This window comes from Anomaloglossus baeobatrachus, chromosome 11 (assembly GCF_048569485.1).
Source record: "Anomaloglossus baeobatrachus isolate aAnoBae1 chromosome 11, aAnoBae1.hap1, whole genome shotgun sequence".
Taxonomy (NCBI): domain Eukaryota; kingdom Metazoa; phylum Chordata; class Amphibia; order Anura; family Aromobatidae; genus Anomaloglossus; species Anomaloglossus baeobatrachus.
The window spans coordinates 165101468-165122789 of NC_134363.1; the positions used below are offsets into that span (position 1 = coordinate 165101468).

At 44.2% G+C, this 21322-nt stretch overlaps 1 protein-coding gene across 6 annotated transcripts in view; it reads left to right on the top strand.

Annotated features, from left to right (window-relative positions):
* NCAM1 (neural cell adhesion molecule 1) overlaps positions 1 to 21322 on the top strand; it is a 490562-nt gene that overhangs the window by 392131 nt on the left and 77109 nt on the right. For all 6 annotated transcript variants that reach the window (XM_075328365.1, XM_075328368.1, XM_075328367.1 and 3 more), the window contains 5 exons: positions 3862 to 4012; positions 10366 to 10550; positions 11517 to 11613; positions 11754 to 11924; positions 13038 to 13169. In XM_075328365.1, the coding sequence (XP_075184480.1) occupies positions 3862 to 4012; positions 10366 to 10550; positions 11517 to 11613; positions 11754 to 11924; positions 13038 to 13169 (736 nt within the window). The remainder of the gene's footprint in view (positions 1 to 3861; positions 4013 to 10365; positions 10551 to 11516; positions 11614 to 11753; positions 11925 to 13037; positions 13170 to 21322) is intronic.

Sequence of the window (21322 nt, forward strand, 5' to 3'; positions counted from 1 at the left end):
CCATTGCTTTTGTACCTCTCATTCTTTATGTGTTCAGTAGCAATTCCCTATATCATTTCCCATTACTACATATAACCTAATTTATGGTCATCTGTGGTTTTATTTCTTTGCCTGTGAGGTTTGGATGGGTTGTTACTGACATCTTTAGTTTTTTTTTTGCTTTGTGTGTGCACACTAAATCAGACTATGTTGATTTTACCCCCGTTGCGAGCCGTTAAAGCACTGCAAGCAACTTGCACAGGGTTGAGCATCGATCATACCCGAGCACAGCGCTGCTCGCTTGAGTGGTTTGCACTCATAACTCTCGAACTTCGAAGCCGAACTTTTTATTTTTGGAAGTCTGCTTCCAAACCCAAATCTCAAACCTTCGGTTCGCTCATCTCTACTTATAATAAGGATAGGCCATCAATGTAAATGTAGTGGTTAAATTCTTTAATAACACCAGCCCATAGCAGGACCCACCTCCACCTCGCTGTGGTCTGAGGGGAAGTGGAGGTCTGTGCTTGTTACTGATCCACTCATGGCCCATCCATTTGGTCCATCAAGAGTTACTTTCATGTCATCAGTCCATAAAACCTGTGAACAATATGTCTTCAGGTATTTATTGGCCCGGTCTTGAAGTTTCCACTTCTGTGTCTTGCTCAATTGTGGTTGGGGTTTAGCCTCCTCACCTTGGCCGTGTCTCTGAGCACTGAACACCTTGTCCTTCTGTGTCTTACTAAGTTGTGTTCTAGGTTCAGCCTCCTCACCTCGGCTGTATTTCTGAGCACTGAACACCTTGTACTTCTGTGTCTTGCTCAATGGTGGTCGGGTTCAGCCTTCACACCTCGGCCATGTCTCTGAGCACTGAACACCTTGTCCTTCTGTGTCTTGCTCAGGGGTGGTCGGTCTCAGTCTCCTCACCTCGGCCGTATCTTTGAGCACTGAACACCTTGTACTTCTAGGCCTCCAGGTAGGTTGTAGATCTGGAATATGACAGTACTGGAGGATAATGTTCTTCTGGTGGCTTCACCTTTGATTCTTCTCAGATTTATGGCACCTAATGTCAATTTTTTTGCGACTCTGTTGACTATGTGCATCAACACCTTTGCTGGTTTTGCGATCACACCCCAATATCTTAGCAATTTCAAAGTGTGCCACATCCCTCTGTAGGACATCTACCAATAATTGACTTTTCGGGGTTAGGTAAATCCCTTTTTTGCCCATTTTGCCTGAGAAAAACCAGCTGCTTAATAATTATGCGCACCTTGATAAAGGCTGTTGTATCCTATTCCTTAGGCCTCACACTTCTCATTACACGAATACACATCACCTGATCTGCTTTTATCCAAAAATCATTCGGGTTTATACATCTTAGGCCGGAGTCACACTTGTGAGAGACTCACGCGAGTCTCACATCGCATCACTTGGCATGGACTCACACTCTCCTGGCAGGAGCTGGTTGGCTGCATGTATTTCTATGCAGCTGAGATGCTCCTGTCTGGAGGGCGACAGGCCATGTCAGGTGATGCGATGCAAGACTCATGCGAGTTTCTCACAAGTGTAACTCCGGCCTTAGGGGGGGCTTTACACGTTGCGACATCGCTACCGATATATCGTCGGGGTCACGTCGTTAGTGACGCAGATCCGGCGCCGGTAGCGACATCGCAACATGTAAATCCTAGGTGCGACGATGAACGAGCACAGAAGCGTACAATATCGCTGATCTGTGTAACGTCGTTCATTTCCATAATGTCGGTTCGACCGCAGGTACGATGTTGTTTGTCGTTCCTGCAGCTCCACACATCGCTGTGTGTAAACCCGCAGGAGCAACAAACATCTTACCTGCGTCCCAACGGCAAGGCGGAAGGGAGAAGCTGGGCGGGATGTTATGACTTGCTCATCTACGCCCCTCCACTTCTATTGGCCGGCCGATTAGTGACGTTGTGGTGACGTCGTTATGACGCTGAACGCACCTCCCCCTTGAAGGCGGGATTGTTCGGCGGTCACAGCGTTGTCGCCGACCAAGTATGTGCGTGTGACGCTGCCGTAGCGATAATGTTCGCTACAGCAGCAATCACCACATATCGCATGTGTGACGGGGGCGTGTGCTATCGCGCTGGACATCGCAGGCAATTGCTAGCGATGTCGCAACGTGTAAAGCCCGCCTTAGAGTTGGAAAATCTGCATAAAAAATGCCGATATTCACTTGTCTAATGTATAAACCTGGAAGTATCTAACGTCCACATGGACACAGGCCTTGCTAAGAAATAAGTTAAAAAAACATACTATAAGAGTAATCGAGCCCCGGCAGCAGTATGAATAGCTTTTGGTTGGCATTTCGGAAACTATATTATTGGATCGCTCCTGTGCCCCAACAATTGAAAAGGTTTTCACATTTCTAGCTATTTTCTTTTTAAAAAAAATTGAAGGAATGTAAGAAGATAGCAGAAATATTTATGTTATATATTTTTTGCTTGAACGCTCAGGGTTCCCAACGGTCGCATGCGCTCACCCACCGTGGCCCCGTGATTTATCCACAAAATGGGCCGGGCTGGGCGTTTGCCGCTTGCCACCAGATTATATGGTATTATCCAAAAAGAGGACTCCGTATCACATCAGTGTGAACAAAAAGGTTTGCAGGGCCCCGGTCCGGAAGCCACATTGTCGCATCATACGTGCATCGTGCCGCCGCGTTGCACCAGTCCTAGTAATTAGAACAGGTGCCGGGGACGATTTGGTAGGAATCGATTCGAAAGGCTCAACTTCACTTTTACAACTCCTTAGTAAGGGTCTTGCTCTAAAAAGGACATATCTGCTGGATAGTTTTGTAGAAAACATTCTTAATACAATTCTTACGCAAAATATTGTAATTCCTCAGAACGCTCGGGGTGCAGCCGCCGGGTCCTGAGCAACTTTCCTTCCATGGACGATTGCGTTAAAAGCCAACTAACCGTTCAATCAGTTTGTCTTTGGAGTGTTGAATGAAAGCGGAGAACCCCCTAAAGTCACACAAATATGGGGACAAAACATGTACCCTTAAATGGATTTGAACCCAGGGCCTCCAGAGCAAGGCTGCGAGTCACCGAGCCACCATTCAGCCAATTCAGTTTATTAAGACCGGTTTCGCACATTCGGCATTTCGACGCTTTGCCAGATCCATCACACTCCAGTACAGTGCAATACAGTACAGTGGCATCGCGACAAGCTTCGGTCACATGACAGCATTTGACCGGAGCTTGCCACGATGCCATTGTACTGTATTGCACTGTACTGGAGTGTGACGGATCTGACACAGCGGCGAAATGCCGGATGTGTGAAACCGGCCTAAGATAGGGAAACCTGAAAAAGTATTTTCTTTTTCCGTAATTTTCATGATTGAATATTCTAAGTCCACGTTCACACGTTGAGTATTTGTTGAATTTTTTTACGTCAGTATTTGGAAGCCAAAACCAAGTGAAAAAATACATATGTGGCGCCCGTGTTTCTACTATACTCTTCCTCTGACTGTTCCGGTAAAAAAAAACGCACCAAATACTCATCGTGTGCACACGGCCTAGGAATGGCCAGCATGTAATATTTCTTTAGTCAGTTTGCATCCGGTAGTGCAGACTTTGATGATTGCGGTCCGGAGTTAGACCCTCTGATCCACCGATACCAGATAATGTCTCCACCGAACAACAATAGTCATTAATATCATATTATATTGAGAATTCTTTGTCAGAATTGATTTGGTTGTTTTCCCCAAACTCTTAAGACCAGACACAACCCGACATTGGATGAATGACAGCTATCCATATGGTTTTCCTTAGATCTGAGACTGCTATTGGTTGACGTTCAGTAATGCCCTTGTGTACTGAGCAGTTTTTCTCCTTTCTGCAGACATTGGACGGGCGTATCGTGGTTCAGGGTCACATCAGGATGTCATCTCTTACCCTGAAGGACATCCAGTACACCGATGCCGGAGAATACTTCTGCGTTGCCAGCAACACTATCGGCCAGGACACACAAGCTATGTACTTCGAAGTGCAGTGTAAGATTTCTTGCTTCTTTTATTTCCGTAAGAATGAAATCTGTTGTCACAACTAATGCAAAAATGAAACATATGAATCCGCCATAAGTGCATATAGATATGATATTAAGGGTTCCCCGCATTTAGTCACATTAAAAAAAATAGCAACCAAGAGTGCAGATTACTGCATGAAACATGTATGTTGTGCCCCATGTTCTGCAATGAGTGATTGCTGAGTATCTGGTGCCGTCCAGCAGAAATCAGTGCCATGTGTTGATATCCAGCAGTGATCACTGCCATCTGATGCCATCCAGCAGTGATCAGTGCCATCTGTTGACATCCAGCAGTGATCAGTGCCATCTGGTGACATCCAGCAGTGATCAGTGCCATCTGATGACATCCAGCAGTGATCAGTGCCATCTGGTGCCATCCAGCAGTGATCAGTGCCATCTGATGACATCCAGCAGTGATCAGTGCCATCTGGTACCATCCAGCAGTGATCAGTGGCATCTGGTGACATCCAGCAGTGATCAGTGGCATCTGGTGACATCCAGTAGTGATCAGTTCCATCTGGTGCCATCCAGCAGTGATCAGTGCCATCTGGTGCCATCCAGCAGTGATCAGTGCCATCTGGTACCATCCAGCAGTGATCAGTGGCATCTGGTGACATCCAGTAGGGATCAGTGCCATCTGGTGCCATCCAGCAGTGATCAGTGCCATCTGATGACATCCAGCAGTGATCAGTGCCATCTGGTGCCATCCATCAGTGATCAGTGCCATCTGATGACATCCAGCAGTGATCAGTGCCATCTGGTACCATCCAGCAGTGATCAGTGGCATCTGGTGACATCCAGCAGTGATCAGTGGCATCTGGTGACATCCAGTAGTGATCAGTTCCATCTGGTGCCATCCAGCAGTGATCAGTGCCATCTGGTGCCATCCAGCAGTGATCAGTGCCATCTGGTACCATCCAGCAGTGATCAGTGGCATCTGGTGACATCCAGTAGGGATCAGTGCCATCTGGTGCCATCCAGCAGTGATCAGTGCCATCTGATGACATCCAGCAGTGATCAGTGCCATCTGGTGCCATCCATCAGTGATCAGTGCCATCTGATGACATCCAGCAGTGATCAGTGCCATCTGATGACATCCAGCAGTGATCAGTGCCATCTGATGACATCCAGCAGTGATCAGTGCCATCTGATGACATCCAGCAGTGATCATTGCCATCTGGTGCCATCCAGCAGTGATCAGTGCCATCTGATGACATCCAGCAGTGATCAGTGCCATCTGGTGCCATCCAGCAGTGATCAGTGCCATCTGGTGACATCCAGCAGCGATCAGTGCCATCTAGTGACATCCAGCAGCGATCAGTGCCATCTAGTGCCATTCAGCAGTAATCAGTGCCATCTGGTGCCATCCAGCAGTGATCAGTGCCATCTGGTGCCATCCAGCAGTGATCAGTGCCATCTGATGACATCCAGCAGTGATCAGTGCCATCTGGTGACATCAAGCAGCGATCAGTGCCATCTAGTGCCATTTAGCAGTAATCAGTGCCATCTGGTGACATCCAGCAGTGATCAGTGCCATCTGTTGACATCTAGCAGTGATCAGTGCCATCTGATGCCATCCAGCAGTGATCAGTGCCATCTGGTGACATCCAGCAGTGATCAGTGCCATCTGGTGACATCCAGCAGTGATCAGTGCCATCTGATGCCATCCAGCAGTGATCAGTGCCATCTGGTGACATCCAGCAGTGATCAGTGCCATCTGGTGACATCTAGCAGTGATCAGTGCCATCCCGCAGTGACCAATGCCATCTGATGCCATCCAGCAGTCATCAGTGCCATCTGGTGACATGCATCAGAGATCAGTGCCATCTGGTGCTATTCAGCAGTGATTAGTGCCATCTGATGACATCCAGCAGTGATCAGTGCCATCTGATGACATCCAGCAGTGATCAGTGCCATCTGGTGCCATCCAGCAGTGATCAGTGCCATCTGATGACATCCAGCAGTGATCAGTGCCATCTGGTGCCATCCAGCAGTGATCAGTGCCATCTGGTGACATCCAGCAGCGATCAGTGCCATCTGGTGACATCCAGCAGCGATCAGTGCCATCTAGTGCCATTCAGCAGTAATCAGTGCCATCTGGTGACATCCAGCAGGGATCAGTGCCATCTGATGCCATCCAGCAGTGATCAGTGCCATCTGTTGACATCCAGCAGTGATCAGTGCCATCTGATGACATCCAGCAGTGATCAGTGCCATCTGGTGCCATCCAGCAGTGATCAGTGCCATCTGATGACATCCAGCAGTGATCAGTGCCATCTGGTGCCATCCAGCAGTGATCAGTGCCATCTGGTGACATCCAGCAGCGATCAGTGCCATCTGGTGACATCCAGCAGCGATCAGTGCCATCTAGTGCCATTCAGCAGTAATCAGTGCCATCTGGTGACATCCAGCAGTGATCAGTGCCATCTGATGCCATCCAGCAGTGATCAGTGCCATCTGTTGACATCCAGCAGTGATCAGTGCCATCTGATGCCATCCAGCAGTGATCAGTGCCATCTGGTGACATCTAGCAGTGATCAGTGCCATCCCGCAGCGACCAATGCCATCTGATGCCATCCAGCAGTCATCAGTGCCATCTGGTGACATGCATCAGAGATCAGTGCCATCTGGTGCTATTCAGCAGTGATTAGTGCCATCTGGTGATATCCAGCAGCCATCAGTAGATTGCTCAACCTTCTATAATCTGGCCTGTATGGGTATGTGCGCACTAGGACATTTTTGCACTTCTCAAAAATGCTGTGTTTTTCGCCGCAAAAAACGCACAAAAACGCATCCGCAGCAAAAACGCATCGGTAAAAAGGATCAGACATTAATGATCTATCCTAAGGCTAGGCCATCAATGTAAATGTAGTGGATAAACTCTTTACGGATCAGGCATCTCCAATTGTGGACCTTCCGCTCCTTTTTATCTCCAGGGGATAAGACATGTATATCCTAAGAATAGGCCATCAATGTAAAATTAGTGAACAACCCCTCTAACTCCCATGAGCATCAATTATGCAGGGCCCCTAAAACACATTAGACTGTTGTCCAAACCCGTTGATATCGGAAGGTTTGGTTGACATTAGTATAATATGTATGAGGGGGGGCTGTAGAAATATAAAAACGTAAAGATGGAAAACCCGTTTAGAGGAAGCGGTCACGGTGGCTTCTCCTCGCCCACTCCCATTGACTGACAGGTCTCTCCCTGCATGCATGTACAGTAAAGGCTGGGAGAAGTTGCTGGCGTGCTACCTGTCCAACTAGTCTGTCATCCGGCCCGGTCTCCGACTGTTCTTAAAGTATTTCACGTTTTTCTCTGAAGTTCTGCAGCGTTTGCGAGTCAAACATACTTGGGTGAATAATAATAAGAAGCTGTAGATTGGCGGTATCCTTTATAATGCAGGAGGATGAGACAACGTTCTCTTACGGTAATATTACTATGCCCTGTAAACAATATGTCTAACCTCGCTGTACTGTCCTGCTGTGCGAGCGCTCTGTACTTTCTGCACTGTTGAACTTTGCTTTTATTCCATGATGCTGATTGTGGTTAGAGATTATGTACACCTTTTTTATAGAATTTTTTTTATTGTTCATTTGTTTCCTAAATTCATTGTAAGAAACTTTCTCAATAGTCATCATTATATTGTTTTGACCATTTTACTGCTGGTGAGAATCTGTAAGTTCTAGCTGAGTGTTCTGCAAAAATGTTACAAATCTGTCAGATTTTCTCAGGTCTTCCGCTCCCCACTCCCTTCTGTCAGTGTTAGGCCTCTTTCACACATTAGTCAAAAACACACACGTTTTTCACTGACTTGTTAAAGATGCATTTGGCTCTCCATGTGCTGTGATCTTGGCACTACGTGTGCTATCCGTGATAATACATGGAGATTAGGCACTCCTATACTCACCTATCCCTGCTCTCCGTGGTGCTGATGTCTCCGGCCGCCGCTGTTTCCCCTCTGCTGCTGCTTCCGGGTCCTCAGTGCAGTGAATATTAATGAGCATAATTAGCTGGCCTGGAAGCAAAAGACAGCAGCGGCCAGAGACAGCAGCGCTGGAGGCAGATGAGTAAAAAAATCATTTTATTTCAAAGACACCTGTTTTCTCTGGTACGTGTCACACGGATCACATCACTGTGCAGTCCGTGTGACATCAGTGATGCCAGAGAAAAACGGACTTATCTCTGTGCGGAACACACGGACACGCGTGTGCACCACATGGAAACACGGTCAATGAGGAATCACTGATGTGTGCGCAGACCCATTGATTTTAATGGGTATGCGTATGTCCATAATTCCAGTATGTGTAACAAAAGCAACATACGTACCGGAATCACTGACGTGTGAAGGAAACCTTGCAGATATCATAGAATCATAGAATATTAGAGTTGGAATGGACCTCCTGGGTCATCTAGTTCATCCCCCTGCTCAAAGCAGGATTCTCTAAATCATCCCACACAGATGTCCATCCAACCTCTTTCTAAAGACGTCCGTTGAAGGAGAACTCACCACCTCTCGTAGCCGCCTGTTCTACTCGTTGATCACTCTCACTGTCTAAAAGTTTTTTCTAATATCTAATCTGTGTCTCCTCCCCATCAGTTTCATCCCATTGCTTCTAGTCTTTCCTTGTGAAAATGAGAATAAAACTGATCCCTCTACAGTGTGACAGCCTTTAACCCCTTCATGACCCATGACGGATATATCCGTCATGGATCGTGTGAGGTTAATCCCCGCCCCCTGCCGTGGGCAGGTTGCGGCGATCCGCGCACATATCAGCTATTTTCAACAGCTGACATGTGTTCCTGCATGTTACGAGTGGAATCGCTTCCACCCGCAATTTTTAACCCCTTACATCTAGCTGCCAAAGTCTGGCAGCGAGATGTTTATGCATGCGGCCAATACTTTTACTTACCGCCGCCCCCACCGGAAGTGACGTGTGTGATCACGTGACTTCCGGTGGTTGCCATGGTAGCACAGGGTCATGTGATGACGCCTGTAGCTAACATGAGTCACTTTCTCTTAGTGCCGGGGCATAGTGCCAGCACTGAGAGTAAAGCAGCATATCTGCAGTTCTCAGCTCTGTAGCTGTGATCTGGAGATATGGCAGAGCGATCGGATTATTGATCTATATAGCCCCCTAGGGGGACTAGTAAAATAAAAAAAAAAATAAAAAAAAAGTTTTAAAAAATAAAAAAAACCCTAAAAGTTCAAATCACCCCCCCTTCACCCCATTGAAAATTAAAGGGTTAAAAAAAATACACATATTTTGTTTCGCCGCGTTCAGAAGCGCCCGATCTATCAAAATGTAAAATCAATTAATCTGATCGGTAAACAGCGTAGCGGCAAAAAAATTCCAAACGCCAAAATTACGTTTTTTGATCGCCGCAAGTTTTGCGCAAAATGCAATAACAGGCGATCAAAACGTAGCATCTGCGCAAAAATGGTATCATTAAAAACGTCAGCTTGAGACGCAAAAAATAAAATGTCACTGAGCCATAGAGCCCGAAAAATGAGAACGCTACGGGTTTCGGAAAATGGCGCAAAACGTATGCCACTTTTATCGGACAAACCTGTGAATTTTTTTTAACCCCTTAGATACAAGTAAACCTATACATATTTGGTGTCTACAAACTCGCACCGACCTCAGACATCACCCCGACACATCAGTTTTACCATATAGTGAACACCGTGAATAAAATATCCTAAAAACTATTGTGCAATCACACTTTTTTTTGCAGTTTTTCCACACTTGGATTTTTTTTTTGCTGTTTTCCAGTTCGCTATATGGTAAAACGTATGGTTTCTTTTAAAAGTACATCTCGTCCCGCAAAAAACAAGCCCTCATATGGCAAGATTGACAGAAAAATAAAAAAGTTACGGCTCTCGGAAGAAGGGGAGCAAAAAAAACAAACAAACTGCAAAAGCGGAAAACGCCCGGGGGCTGAAGGGGTTAAGATATTAAGACTGACGTTTTTTAGGAAGGTCTTGATGAAGTAAGATACTTGAAATCCAACACAAGCACCTATTATTAAATGTTTTGCATTTTATAGCAGCCATGCACTGCTATAATTAATGTACCTCACTGTTAGGGCTTATATTAAGATAAATAATCGACGATGTCCAAGCCCCTATGTTCAATCCACTTTAAAAATCATGTCTATCCACCATATAATAAAAAATGTTCTAAAATAAAAAAGTTTGACACCGGAATTCGTCCGAAAACTGTTGCACAACTGTAACCTGAATATTTTGTAAATGCCCATCTGGTCTTATTTAATGGACGAATTGTAGTAAATGCTTTTAATGACATTTTTTTTAGATGCTCCCAAGATAAAAGGTCCCGTGGTGATTTATACCTGGGAGGGGAATCCAGTTAACATCACCTGTGAAGTCCTCGCCTATCCTACCGCAAGGGTGTCCTGGCTGAGGGATGGAGTACTTCTGCCAAGCTCCAACTCCTCCAACATCAAGATCTACAACACTCCATTTGCCAGTAGCCTCGAGGTACAACCATTACAGTAGATCATCTGTGGACGGGTTCATAAAGGGAACCTGTCACCAGATTTGGTGACTACAACTGCGGCCACCACTAGTGGGCTCTTATGCACAGCATTTTCACATGCGTAGAACGTAAAAATCAATTTATAATACTCACCTAAGGGGCGGTGCGGTGTAGACTGTTCAGATGGGTGTCTCTGTTCTCCAGGTGCGGCGCCTCCTCTTTTGGCCATCTTTGTCCTTCTTCTGAAGCCTGGGTGCATTACGTGTCCTACATCCACACCGGCCGGCATTGAGGTCCCGCGCAGGCGCACTACAATACTTTGATCTTCCCTTCTCAGGGCAGATCAAAGTGCGCCTGCTCAGGACCTCAATGCCAGCTAGTGTGGATGACGTAGGACGCGTAATGCACCGAGGATTCAGAAGAAGGAGGACAAAGATGGCCGAAAGAGGAGGCGTCGGTACTGGAGAACGGAGACACCCATCCGACCACTCTGCACCGCACCGCCCCTTAGGTGAGTATTGTAAAGTGATTTTTACATTCTACACAGCGGCCTGGGCTCTTATATACAGTATGTTAGAATGCTGTATATAAGAGCCCACTGGTGGTGGCCGTAGTTTATAGTCACCAAATCTGGTGACCGGTTCCCTTTAATTTTTTTCTTTGGTGGGGAGTTGGTCACACAAATGGTGAATTTTTTAATTGGAAGGGTATCACTTCTCAACAAAATATCAGAACCTGACTGATTACACTTTCATTCAATGGACTCGGCAATGGTTTCCAATCTAACCAGAAACCATGGGGCAAGTGTGAACAGAGTCGTGTCTGACTTCCCTTAAAAAACTAAATTTGAGAAACCAAGGCCAAAAAATATAATATTGGAAAAGTCAGATAACCTCTTTAATCCAATGTAGAAAAGACATTGTTGTGGGGTTCAGACATATTCTGAAGCGAATTCCCTTCATCGACAGATCAACCCTGACTCCGAGAGCGATTTTGGAAACTATAATTGCACTGCCATCAACAGCGTCGGGCAGGAGTCTTCGGAGTTCATTCTGGTACAAGCAGGTGAGTGACCGTCGGAGGGGTAGTAGACTGGAGACCAGCAAAAGTTGTGGATGAAGCTGTGGTGGCCATATTGTAATTTTTGCTCTTAGATGAAACTTTCTGAAGAAAAATTGTAAATCCTTTTTTCTTGTTTTGGGCAGAAACCCCCTCATCGCCAAACATCATCAGGGTGGAGTCTTACTCGAGCACTGCTATGGTGGAGTTCGAAGAACCCGACTCTACTGGTGGAGTACCCATCCTCAAATACAAGGCAGAATGGAGAACTACGGTCGCCGAGACATGGCAAACCTCTAACTTTAGTGCTCGGGATGGTAATTTTAAGACTATTTTTTTGTGTGTTCACCTTTTTTGATCCTCATTTGGCTGATCGTTTGGTCATCAGCTTCGTCCCCCAATGGTCGGCTCCTCAGAGAGCTCCTGTGTTCTCTTTGGGAGAGCCGCTGTCAGACTCCTTTGCCGAAGGCTTGTCTCGCTGACAACAAAAGGATCCACAGTGTGAAATTCTATATACTAGGTTCTCCTTGAAGTCACCTCTCTGCAACAGTTGGAAGGCCCCCATAAATGATCAGTTTTGTTCCCCGTTGCCCCCATAAAAAGAATGATTTTCTCCTACGAGCGCTCCTGTGTTCTCTACGGGAGAGCCGCTGTCAGACTCCTTTGCCGGAGGCTTGTCTCACTGAGAACAAAAAGATCAATAGTCTATAATTGTATATACTGGGTCCTCCTTCTCCTCGACGTCACCTGTCTGGAAGAGTCAGGAGACCCCCTTATACATTAGTCTGTCGGGTGAGACCTCTAATATAGTCTCTTATGCTATTGTAACGTAGCGAAGACCACCCCACCTTTCCTACTTACGCTATAGGCATTCAAACAGGAGAGGAGAAGGGGTTAACGCCACACATCAGCCAAATGAAGATGTAGAGTTGTTGATAAATTGATATCTTTTTTTATTTCATAGGTCTACGCGTTTCGAGGTAGAAACCTCTTCCTCAGGACCAGAATATCAACCTAGGTTGATATTCTGGTCCTGAGGAAGAGGTTTCTACCTCGAAACGCATAGACCTATGAAATAAAAAAGATATTCATTTATCAACAACTCTACATCTTCATTTGGCTGAAGCGTTGCATTAACCCCTTCTCTCCTGTTTAAATGCTCATCCACGTGGGGCTGCGGCAGACGCTATTATCTTATGCTTTAACAGTGGTTGTGACATTCACAACCACATTTGGTGAGTGTATATATTTTATATATTACTCGTGTCATCTGGTAATACCCTATCAGAACTTATTTTTTTTTAGTTTTAATACTACTTACGCTATAGGAATAATTGCCAACCCCTTTACCTCCACCAGTAGTTATAATGAGGTCTTATAAATGCTAATGCTCCTCGTTGTTTAACCTTACTCATGTTCTGTGCTTGCAGAAAGTTCAGAGAGTGCAATCACTATCGGAGGTCTCAGGCCCGAAACATCCTACGTGGTCAGACTGTCAGCTATCAATGGCAAAGGGATCGGAGAGTCATCCCTACCTTTTGAGTTTCTGACTCAGCCTGTCCGTAAGTAGATTTGGAGCTATAATGAGCTGTGTGTGTATATATTGTATATATCATGTGTCTCACAGGCACCAGAGCCATTGATCCCATAGCTATACAGACTGTAGTCTCTACTCATGATGTGTGTACTATGGACTACGCAATGATGCAGAGATAATTCAATGCTGGTGTATCATCAGAAAATGACCCACTGTTTAAATCAGGTTTTTATATTAAATGTATTTTTTTAACGTTGGTAAGACCCCTCTGCACAGTAGATAAAACAGGATCCACCATTTACAATAGGTGATGTCACAGCTCACCTTCTCCTCCACCTGACTGATAACACCTCTATACACAGTATATAAAACAGGATCCACCATTGACAATAGGTGATGTCACAGCTCGCCTCCCCCTCCTGTATAATGACTGATAACACCTTTATACACAATAGATGAAACAGGATCCACCATTCACAATAGGTGATGTCACAGCTCACCTCCTCCTCCTCCTGTATAATGACTAATAACAGCTCTACATAAAAAAGATCTTACAGGATTCACTTTTTTTAAACAGATTATAGGGAAAAAACCCTGATACAAACAGTAGGTCATTTTCTGATGATACATTCTCTTTAATATATAAACAGAAAAGCCTGAAATAGAGGTTCATAGACTTCAGATGTTAATAATTAAGATATTTGAATTCCTGAATTTAAACGACTGATCCACATAAAGGGTTGTTCCCATCTGGCCCGCTCTGTGGCCTTGCTGGTCCCTTAGCCGGCTACCTTCTGCATGTTTCGGTCCATAGCCGGCTACTTTCTGCATGTTCGGGTCCAGTCAATGGTCTTTGCAGGTTAGCAAACTTCTCCACACCAGTAGCCTGAACGTGGGAGATCTGGATGCTTCCTTACAAGCCAATGACATCATACATTCGGCAAGTCCGTGGAAAAGATCCAGGGCTACAGCTTCCACCCTGGTGCTGGTGCAAAGAGTGAACTACCGATCCCAAACATTTGTCCTCCAAAAACGACACCAAAGCCGCAATCACGTCTGGTGCTCCATCAAGTGAAGGAAGGAAAATATATCCAGCGGCCAGATACAGATAACCTCGGGTGACCTCGGGTGACCTCAAATGGTCACCCGAAGTTATCTGTCGGTGCCATGTCTGCTGTTGCTGCCAATTGTATTTTTAAAAATTTGGAATAAAGAAGTTTCTTTTACCTGGCCTGTCCGCTGTATATATTTCCCTTCTTTCCGGATCTTGCTGGGCTTCCTCCATGAGGACACAGTGGTTTCCCCGAACACCTGATATTGGTGAGCTGGTTCCTTTTTCTTTTGTTGTATCAAGTGAAGGAGGATTGTCAAGATGGAAATACCCCTTTATGGCTAAATTCATACTTGCACTTTTGGTGCATTTTTTTTTTTTATTTCATTGCATAAGCCAAAACCAAAAGGGGGTATAAAAAGAAGGAAAAAGGGGGAAAAAATAAAAACATCTGCTCTCTGATAGCTCTTAGCTATGCATTGCATACATTGGTTAGTTTCTACTGTATCATTACGAATGTATCTCCCTAGTACACCCACGGAAACATGTAATAGAATTTGTATTTTTCACTTTTGGACTCCAGTTGAGACAATTTTTTGATAAAATAGCCCAAAAGAAGTTGGAATTTGGCAGATTTAGGATGTGTTAAGGAGTAATCTCAGAAAAGGTGGGAGAATCCTGTCTTTTTCTATAATCCACCTTTCAAATCTTAGATTTTGTTTGCTAATTTCCTGGGTTATTTTCAGTTATATGTGAGTTTTGATTATTTTTTCTTGTTTATGTTTAGCCATTTCTTACTAATCTCCTCATGGGCATTTACTGTTTTTGGCCTAAATTTTCCGCAGGGTGGTACCGTAATGGGGTATTATATGGGTCTCATTCCATGACGTTGTGTGTTTACATATTTGCTTTAAGTTCATCCTTTCTTTTCTTGTCTCTTTGGCTCCATCTCACTTGCATTCTCTTTTATTTCGAACCATCTCTCTCCTCTTCATCTGTCTGCCACCCTTTGGAAAACCACAGATTTTTCAAATCCACGTAAGTGCCTCTTTGCAATCTCTCTCTTTCTCTATCTCTCTCTCTTTTTCTTTCTTTCTTTCCATGACATCCATTGCATCACTGAATCTGGCTCTTTGTGTTACACAAATGCTGATAGGGTTTTTTCAGGATATGAAATGTGTTGGCATAAGAGCTGCAGTGTTTTAAAGGAGTCATGAAATTCAGGAGCAAAATGTACAGATAGATGATATATAATTGAGAATTACTATTATGTTTTGTGCTCGGAAGTACTCGTTTTTGATATAGAAACAGGGAGAGGCTGACCTCTTAGAAATGTGAAAGTCACAACCCCTATAATGGCATGAAACGGCTGCAGCCGACCCACCAGGAATCAGCAAACATTCGTAGGAAGAAAGGGTAAAAATCTGTTCTGCCGTAAAAGAACCTAAATACAGGAAGGAGATCGGAAGTGATTTTTATTTATCTACGTGTTTCAGAGCCACAAAGACCTCCTCATTCAGGACAAAGAAGATTTGTCCTCTGGAAGGAGCTTTTTGTGACCCTGAAACGCGTAGACATATAAAAATCACTTCCGATCTCCATCCTATATTTGGATCCTTTTACGGCAGCGCAGATTTTTAATCTTTCTTCCTCCAAATGTTTGCTGATTGCGGGGGAACGAAGTGGTTTGCTTGGGACATTGAACAACCATTATGTATATCCTCATGAAAATGGGGGGTTACTGGAAGACAACAGAAGTGAACAATATGGAGAGGTCACACAGTACAGTCTAGAGAGGATCTACGCATTTCAAAAAGCTGTAAGTTAACAAAGTGCCACAGTCCTCAACATAAGCCTGCAGCTGTTGTGTAGTCTGCAGAACATTCCTGTTTACATCATGTAAACGTAAGATACCATCTGTAGTCAGCTGTTAGAGAGGTTGCTACTTCGTCAGAACAGAGAAGGTACTGGTTGAATGGGTAAAACCATGTGTAGACAACTGTTTTAGAGGTTGTTGCATCGTCACAATAGAGAAAGTACTGGTTGAATGGGTACATCCATCTGGAAACAGCTGTTTCAGAGGTTACTTTGTTAGGACAGAGAAGGTACTGGTTGAATGGGTAAACCATCTGTAGACGGCTGTTTTAGAGGTTGTAACTTCATCAGAATAGAGAAGCTCCTTGTTGAATGGGTAAAATCATCTGTAGACAGCTGTTTTAGAGGTTGTTGCTTCATCAGAATAGAAAAAATACTGGTTGAATGGGTAACACCATCTATAGACGGCTGTTTCAAAGATTGTCACCTCGTCAGAACAGAGAAGGTACTGGTTGAATGGGTAAAATCATCAGTAGACAGCTGTTTCATAGGTTGTCACTTTATCATGACACAGAAGGTACTGGTTGAATGGGTAAACCATCTATAGACGGCTGTTTCAGAGATTGTCACCTCGTCAGAACAGAGAAGGTATTGTTTGAATGGGTAAAATGATCTGTAGACAGCTGTTTCAGAGGTTGTCACCTCGGCAGAACAGAGAAGGTACTGGTTGAATGGGTAAACCATCTGTAGATGGCTGTTTCAGAGGTTGTCACCTCATCAGAACAGAGAAGGTACTGGTTGAATGCGTAAAATCATCTGTAGACAGCTGTTTCAGAGGTTGTCACCTCGTAAGAACAGAGAAGGTACTGGTTGAATGGGTAAAATCATCTGTAGACATCTGTTTCAGAGGTTGTCACCTCGTAAGAACAGAGAAGGTACTGGTTGAATGGGTAAAATCATCTGTAGACAGCTGTTTCAGAGGTTGTCACCTCGTAAGAACAGAGAAGGTACTGGTTGAATGGGTAAAATCATCTGTAGACAGCTGTTTCAGAGGTTGTCACCTCGTAAGAACAGAGAAGGTACTGGTTGAATGGGTAAAATCATCTGTAGACAGCTGTTTCAGAGGTTGTCACCTCGTAAGAACAGAGAAGGTACTGGTTGAATGGGTAAAATCATCTGTAGACAGCTGTTTCAGAGGTTGTCACCTCGTAAGAACAGAGAAGGTACTGGTTGAATGCGTAAAATCATCTGTAGACAGCTGTTTCAGAGGTTGTCACCTCGTAAGAACAGAGAAGGTACTGGTTGAATGGGTAAAATCATCTGTAGACATCTGTTTCAGAGGTTGTCACCTCGTAAGAACAGAGAAGGTACTGGTTGAATGGGTAAAATCATCTGTAGACAGCTGTTTCAGAGGTTGTCACCTCGTAAGAACAGAGAAGGTACTGGTTGAATGGGTAAAATCATCTGTAGACAGCTGTTTCAGAGGTTGTCACCTCGTAAGAACAGAGAAGGTACTGGTTGAATGGGTAAAATCATCTGTAGACAGCTGTTTCAGAGGTTGTCACCTCGTAAGAACAGAGAAGGTACTGGTTGAATGGGTAAAATCATCTGTAGACAGCTGTTTCAGAGGTTGTCACCTCGTAAGAACAGAGAAGGTACTGGTTGAATGCGTAAAATCATCTGTAGACAGCTGTTTCAGAGGTTGTCACCTCGTAAGAACAGAGAAGGTACTGGTTGAATGGGTAAAATCATCTGTAGACAGCTATTTCAGAGGTTGTCACCTCGTAAGAACAGAGAAGGTACTGGTTGAATGGGTAAAATCATCTGTAGACAGCTGTTTCAGAGGTTGTCACCTCATCAGAACAGAGAAGGTAATGGCTGAATAGATAAAACCATCTGTAATCAGCTGTTTCATAGGTTGTCACTTCCTCAGGACAGACACGGTACTGGTTGACTGGGTAAAGCCATCTAGGGGCAGCTCTTTCGGAGGTTGTGACTTCGACAGAACAGAGAAGTTACTGGTTTAATGGGTCAGTTGCCTTTAAGCTGCTTCAAAGACCTCTTCACCGGCCATACAGGCCCCACCCTGTTCTTTTCTGTACTGACAAGGAGCAAGTCCTCCGAAACAGTGGTATACTAATGTATAACTCATATCTTTAAATGATTGTACCAAGTTTGAACGTTAACCCCTATCAGAGGAGATAAATTCCTGTTTGTTGGGGGTTTAACTTATGTGACCCCCCACTGATCCTGAGAACTGGAACGGTGGTCTATCATGCGCACCTCTGCTCCATTCATTCTTAATGGGGTCACCTACCTTCATCTATCTTTGGAGAATTAATTGACCGGAGGTGTGTATGATAGACCACCACTCTATTCACACAGGGTCCCATTTCTTAGTATCGGTAGATCGTACCCTGTGATCGGAAAGTTATTACCTGTCCCTAGGATAGGGAATAACTTATAAACCTGGTACAACCACATTAAATCAAATTTTAGGACATTGACTTACAGGTTAGCTATCTAAAAGCGGCACTAGAGAGACATCAGGATTCTGGCTAATTTGTATACCGTTGTGTTTTGTAATGCTAAATGGACAAATATTATTTGTCATTCCATAAAGTGGTTAGTTAATGTACGATCCAAAAAATATTTGTACATAGATGCAACAAATGTTCCAGAATAATCATTGCATAACCTCAAATGGAAGCATATTCTACATGGGTAGAACCTCCACCCTGGCACATGTAGACCTGAAGGAGCATCCTCTGTGGACGCCCACTCATGGGACTGAGAGGAGACTCAAGCAACAATTAATAACTTATTTAAAGAGGATCAACCACCAGGATTTTCATATATAAACTAAAGCCAGTGCTATACTGGCACTATCATGCTGATTCTATACATACCTTTAGTTGTGAGATCGGATGTATAGTTTCTGAAATACAGGCAAGTAAAGTTTGTGCAATGCACTGTTATTTGATTGATAGGTGCAACAGAATATCTAATAGGTGCGTCGAGTTTTGTTAGTTATTCCCGCCCCTGTCTGTTGCCTGTCCTTCCTCCCCTTACCCCTGTAATAACAGAGACAGGGGGAGGAAGGAAAATCAGACAGGGGTGGGAATAACTAGCAAAACTCAACCCATTTATTAGATATTCTGTTGCACCTATCAATCAAAAAAAAGTGCATATCACAAACATTACTTGCATGTATTTCAGAAACTATACATCCGATCTCACAACTAAAGGTATGTATAGAATCAGCATGATAGCGCCAGTATAGCACTGGCTTTACTTTATATACGAAAATCCTGGTGGTTGGTCCTCTTTAAGAGCCATTATAATAGTGCAGGTACAACAACTGTGTTTTGCAATGTGTCGTTACCATGATACTTATTTAATTTTGGAACCCAGTGGTCAATGAGTCAATGGTCATTGCCCAACGGTCCGTGCCGTCTGACTTACAATTGACTCACTGGGAATCATTCCTTTGGGCTATTGCTCTGGCAATGTAGTAACTATACAGTGTGTCCACCCATATCCTGTCCACCGCCATTAACTTGAGAACGGCGGCAGCTATAGGCATAGAAGTGGTGTCTAGGTACAGTAAAGTAGCCATGCGCTACGCAATGAAACCACCTATAGCGCCACCTGGTGGAAAATAACGGAGTTAACATTTTTATCTTGAAAACGGAACGAGAGAAAAAAAGTGAATTACAAAGTTGTAGGGCATCAATTCAATACGAATCGACACCTTGCATACAGAAATACTATGATATGAAACCCATGACCCTCCCAAAACATTGAATGCTGGTCACACATATGGCGCTCATTTAACTTTGATGCACAAAGTGGCCCCCGTCAGCTGCAATGCACATCTGGCCTCTGGACAGCATACTGTATCTTGCTGCACGTTGTGCAATATGGTAGGTGACACGTTTGCACAAGCATCTGTGATACGTCATCGTAGGTCCTGCAATGTTGGTGGAGGGGTCGCATACACCTGCTGTTTGATGTGACCTCACAGAAAGAAGTCCAATGGGGTCAGGTCAGGTGAGCGTGGAGGCCACTCCACACAGCCACCATACCCAGTGACTTGTAGGAAGGTCTCCATGAGGCATCGCTTCACGTCCGCAGCCTTGTGAGTTTTACACGCTCTAATCATAGCATTTCTGTATGCAAGGTGTCGATTCGTATTGAATTGATGATGCCCTACAATTTTTTAATTCACTTTTGTTCTTTATCTCGTTCCGCTTTAGAGATAAAAATGCTAACTCCGTTGTTTTCCACCAGGTGGCGCTATAGGTGGTTTCATTGTGTAGCGCATAGATACTTTACTATACCTAGACACCACTTCTATGCCTATAGCTGCCGCCGTTCTCAAGTTAATGGCGGTGGACAGGATATGCGTGGACACACTGTATATACAATGTTCTAAGCTGTGTATATATATATAAAATTATTTTTAATAGTTTGTATAGTGTGGCTGCAGTCTTACTGGGCTGTGCCAAGGCAGAATTGGCCCCAGAAGTGACCGGTGTGTATATCCCTCTTTTCAAGTTTTTCCTTTCATCTACTAGAAAAGAAAAGTCTTCTCCAGCCACGGGAGAAGTCACTACGGGAGGGTTCTGGCTCAAGGTTCTTTTTTTTGCCATCTCCAAAGCAGAAAAGCCATTGAATACAAATCAGAAAGGTGTAGACGGATATCCTTGCAGGGCTTTTTTTTTTTTTTTTTTTTCGTAAGTCCTACTCTGTGAACAGTATGGCTGCATCCAAGCTTTCTCATGAAGAATGAAAAGCCTCCTATAGAGAAGCGAGATTTATGATGTCTTACTCCAGTAAACAAGATAAAATGCGGATGACGCTCTCGGCTTGAGTCAAAGGCTTACTTTTTTCTTTGCCCCGGATCCCGATGCACATACACTGAGCTATATTCTTTTATGTGGTAGGGCTTTGTCAGCTTTATAGCTGAGAGTAAATGTCTGATTTATAGAAAATCAGCGAGGTGTGATAGGTGACTGCTTCACTTCAAAACACACAAAGTTTTTCTTCCTTCATACTTATGGTAGAAAAGTTTATAATTGTTTCTTCTGAATGTTTTGGTGAACTCAATAAATATTCTTGCTACCTCGGGGGAGGGTTCCGATTGCTAACTCCAGGGCGGGTACAGTGGGATCATATCTCTAAATCCTCCTGTTACTTCAGAAGAGGGTTCAATAACGTGAGCTAATCAGTTCTCTAAATTACTGGTATCTTTGTTCCTCAGGGGAGGGTTCAATAATATGAGTCAAAAAGCTTTCCAAATCTTCATG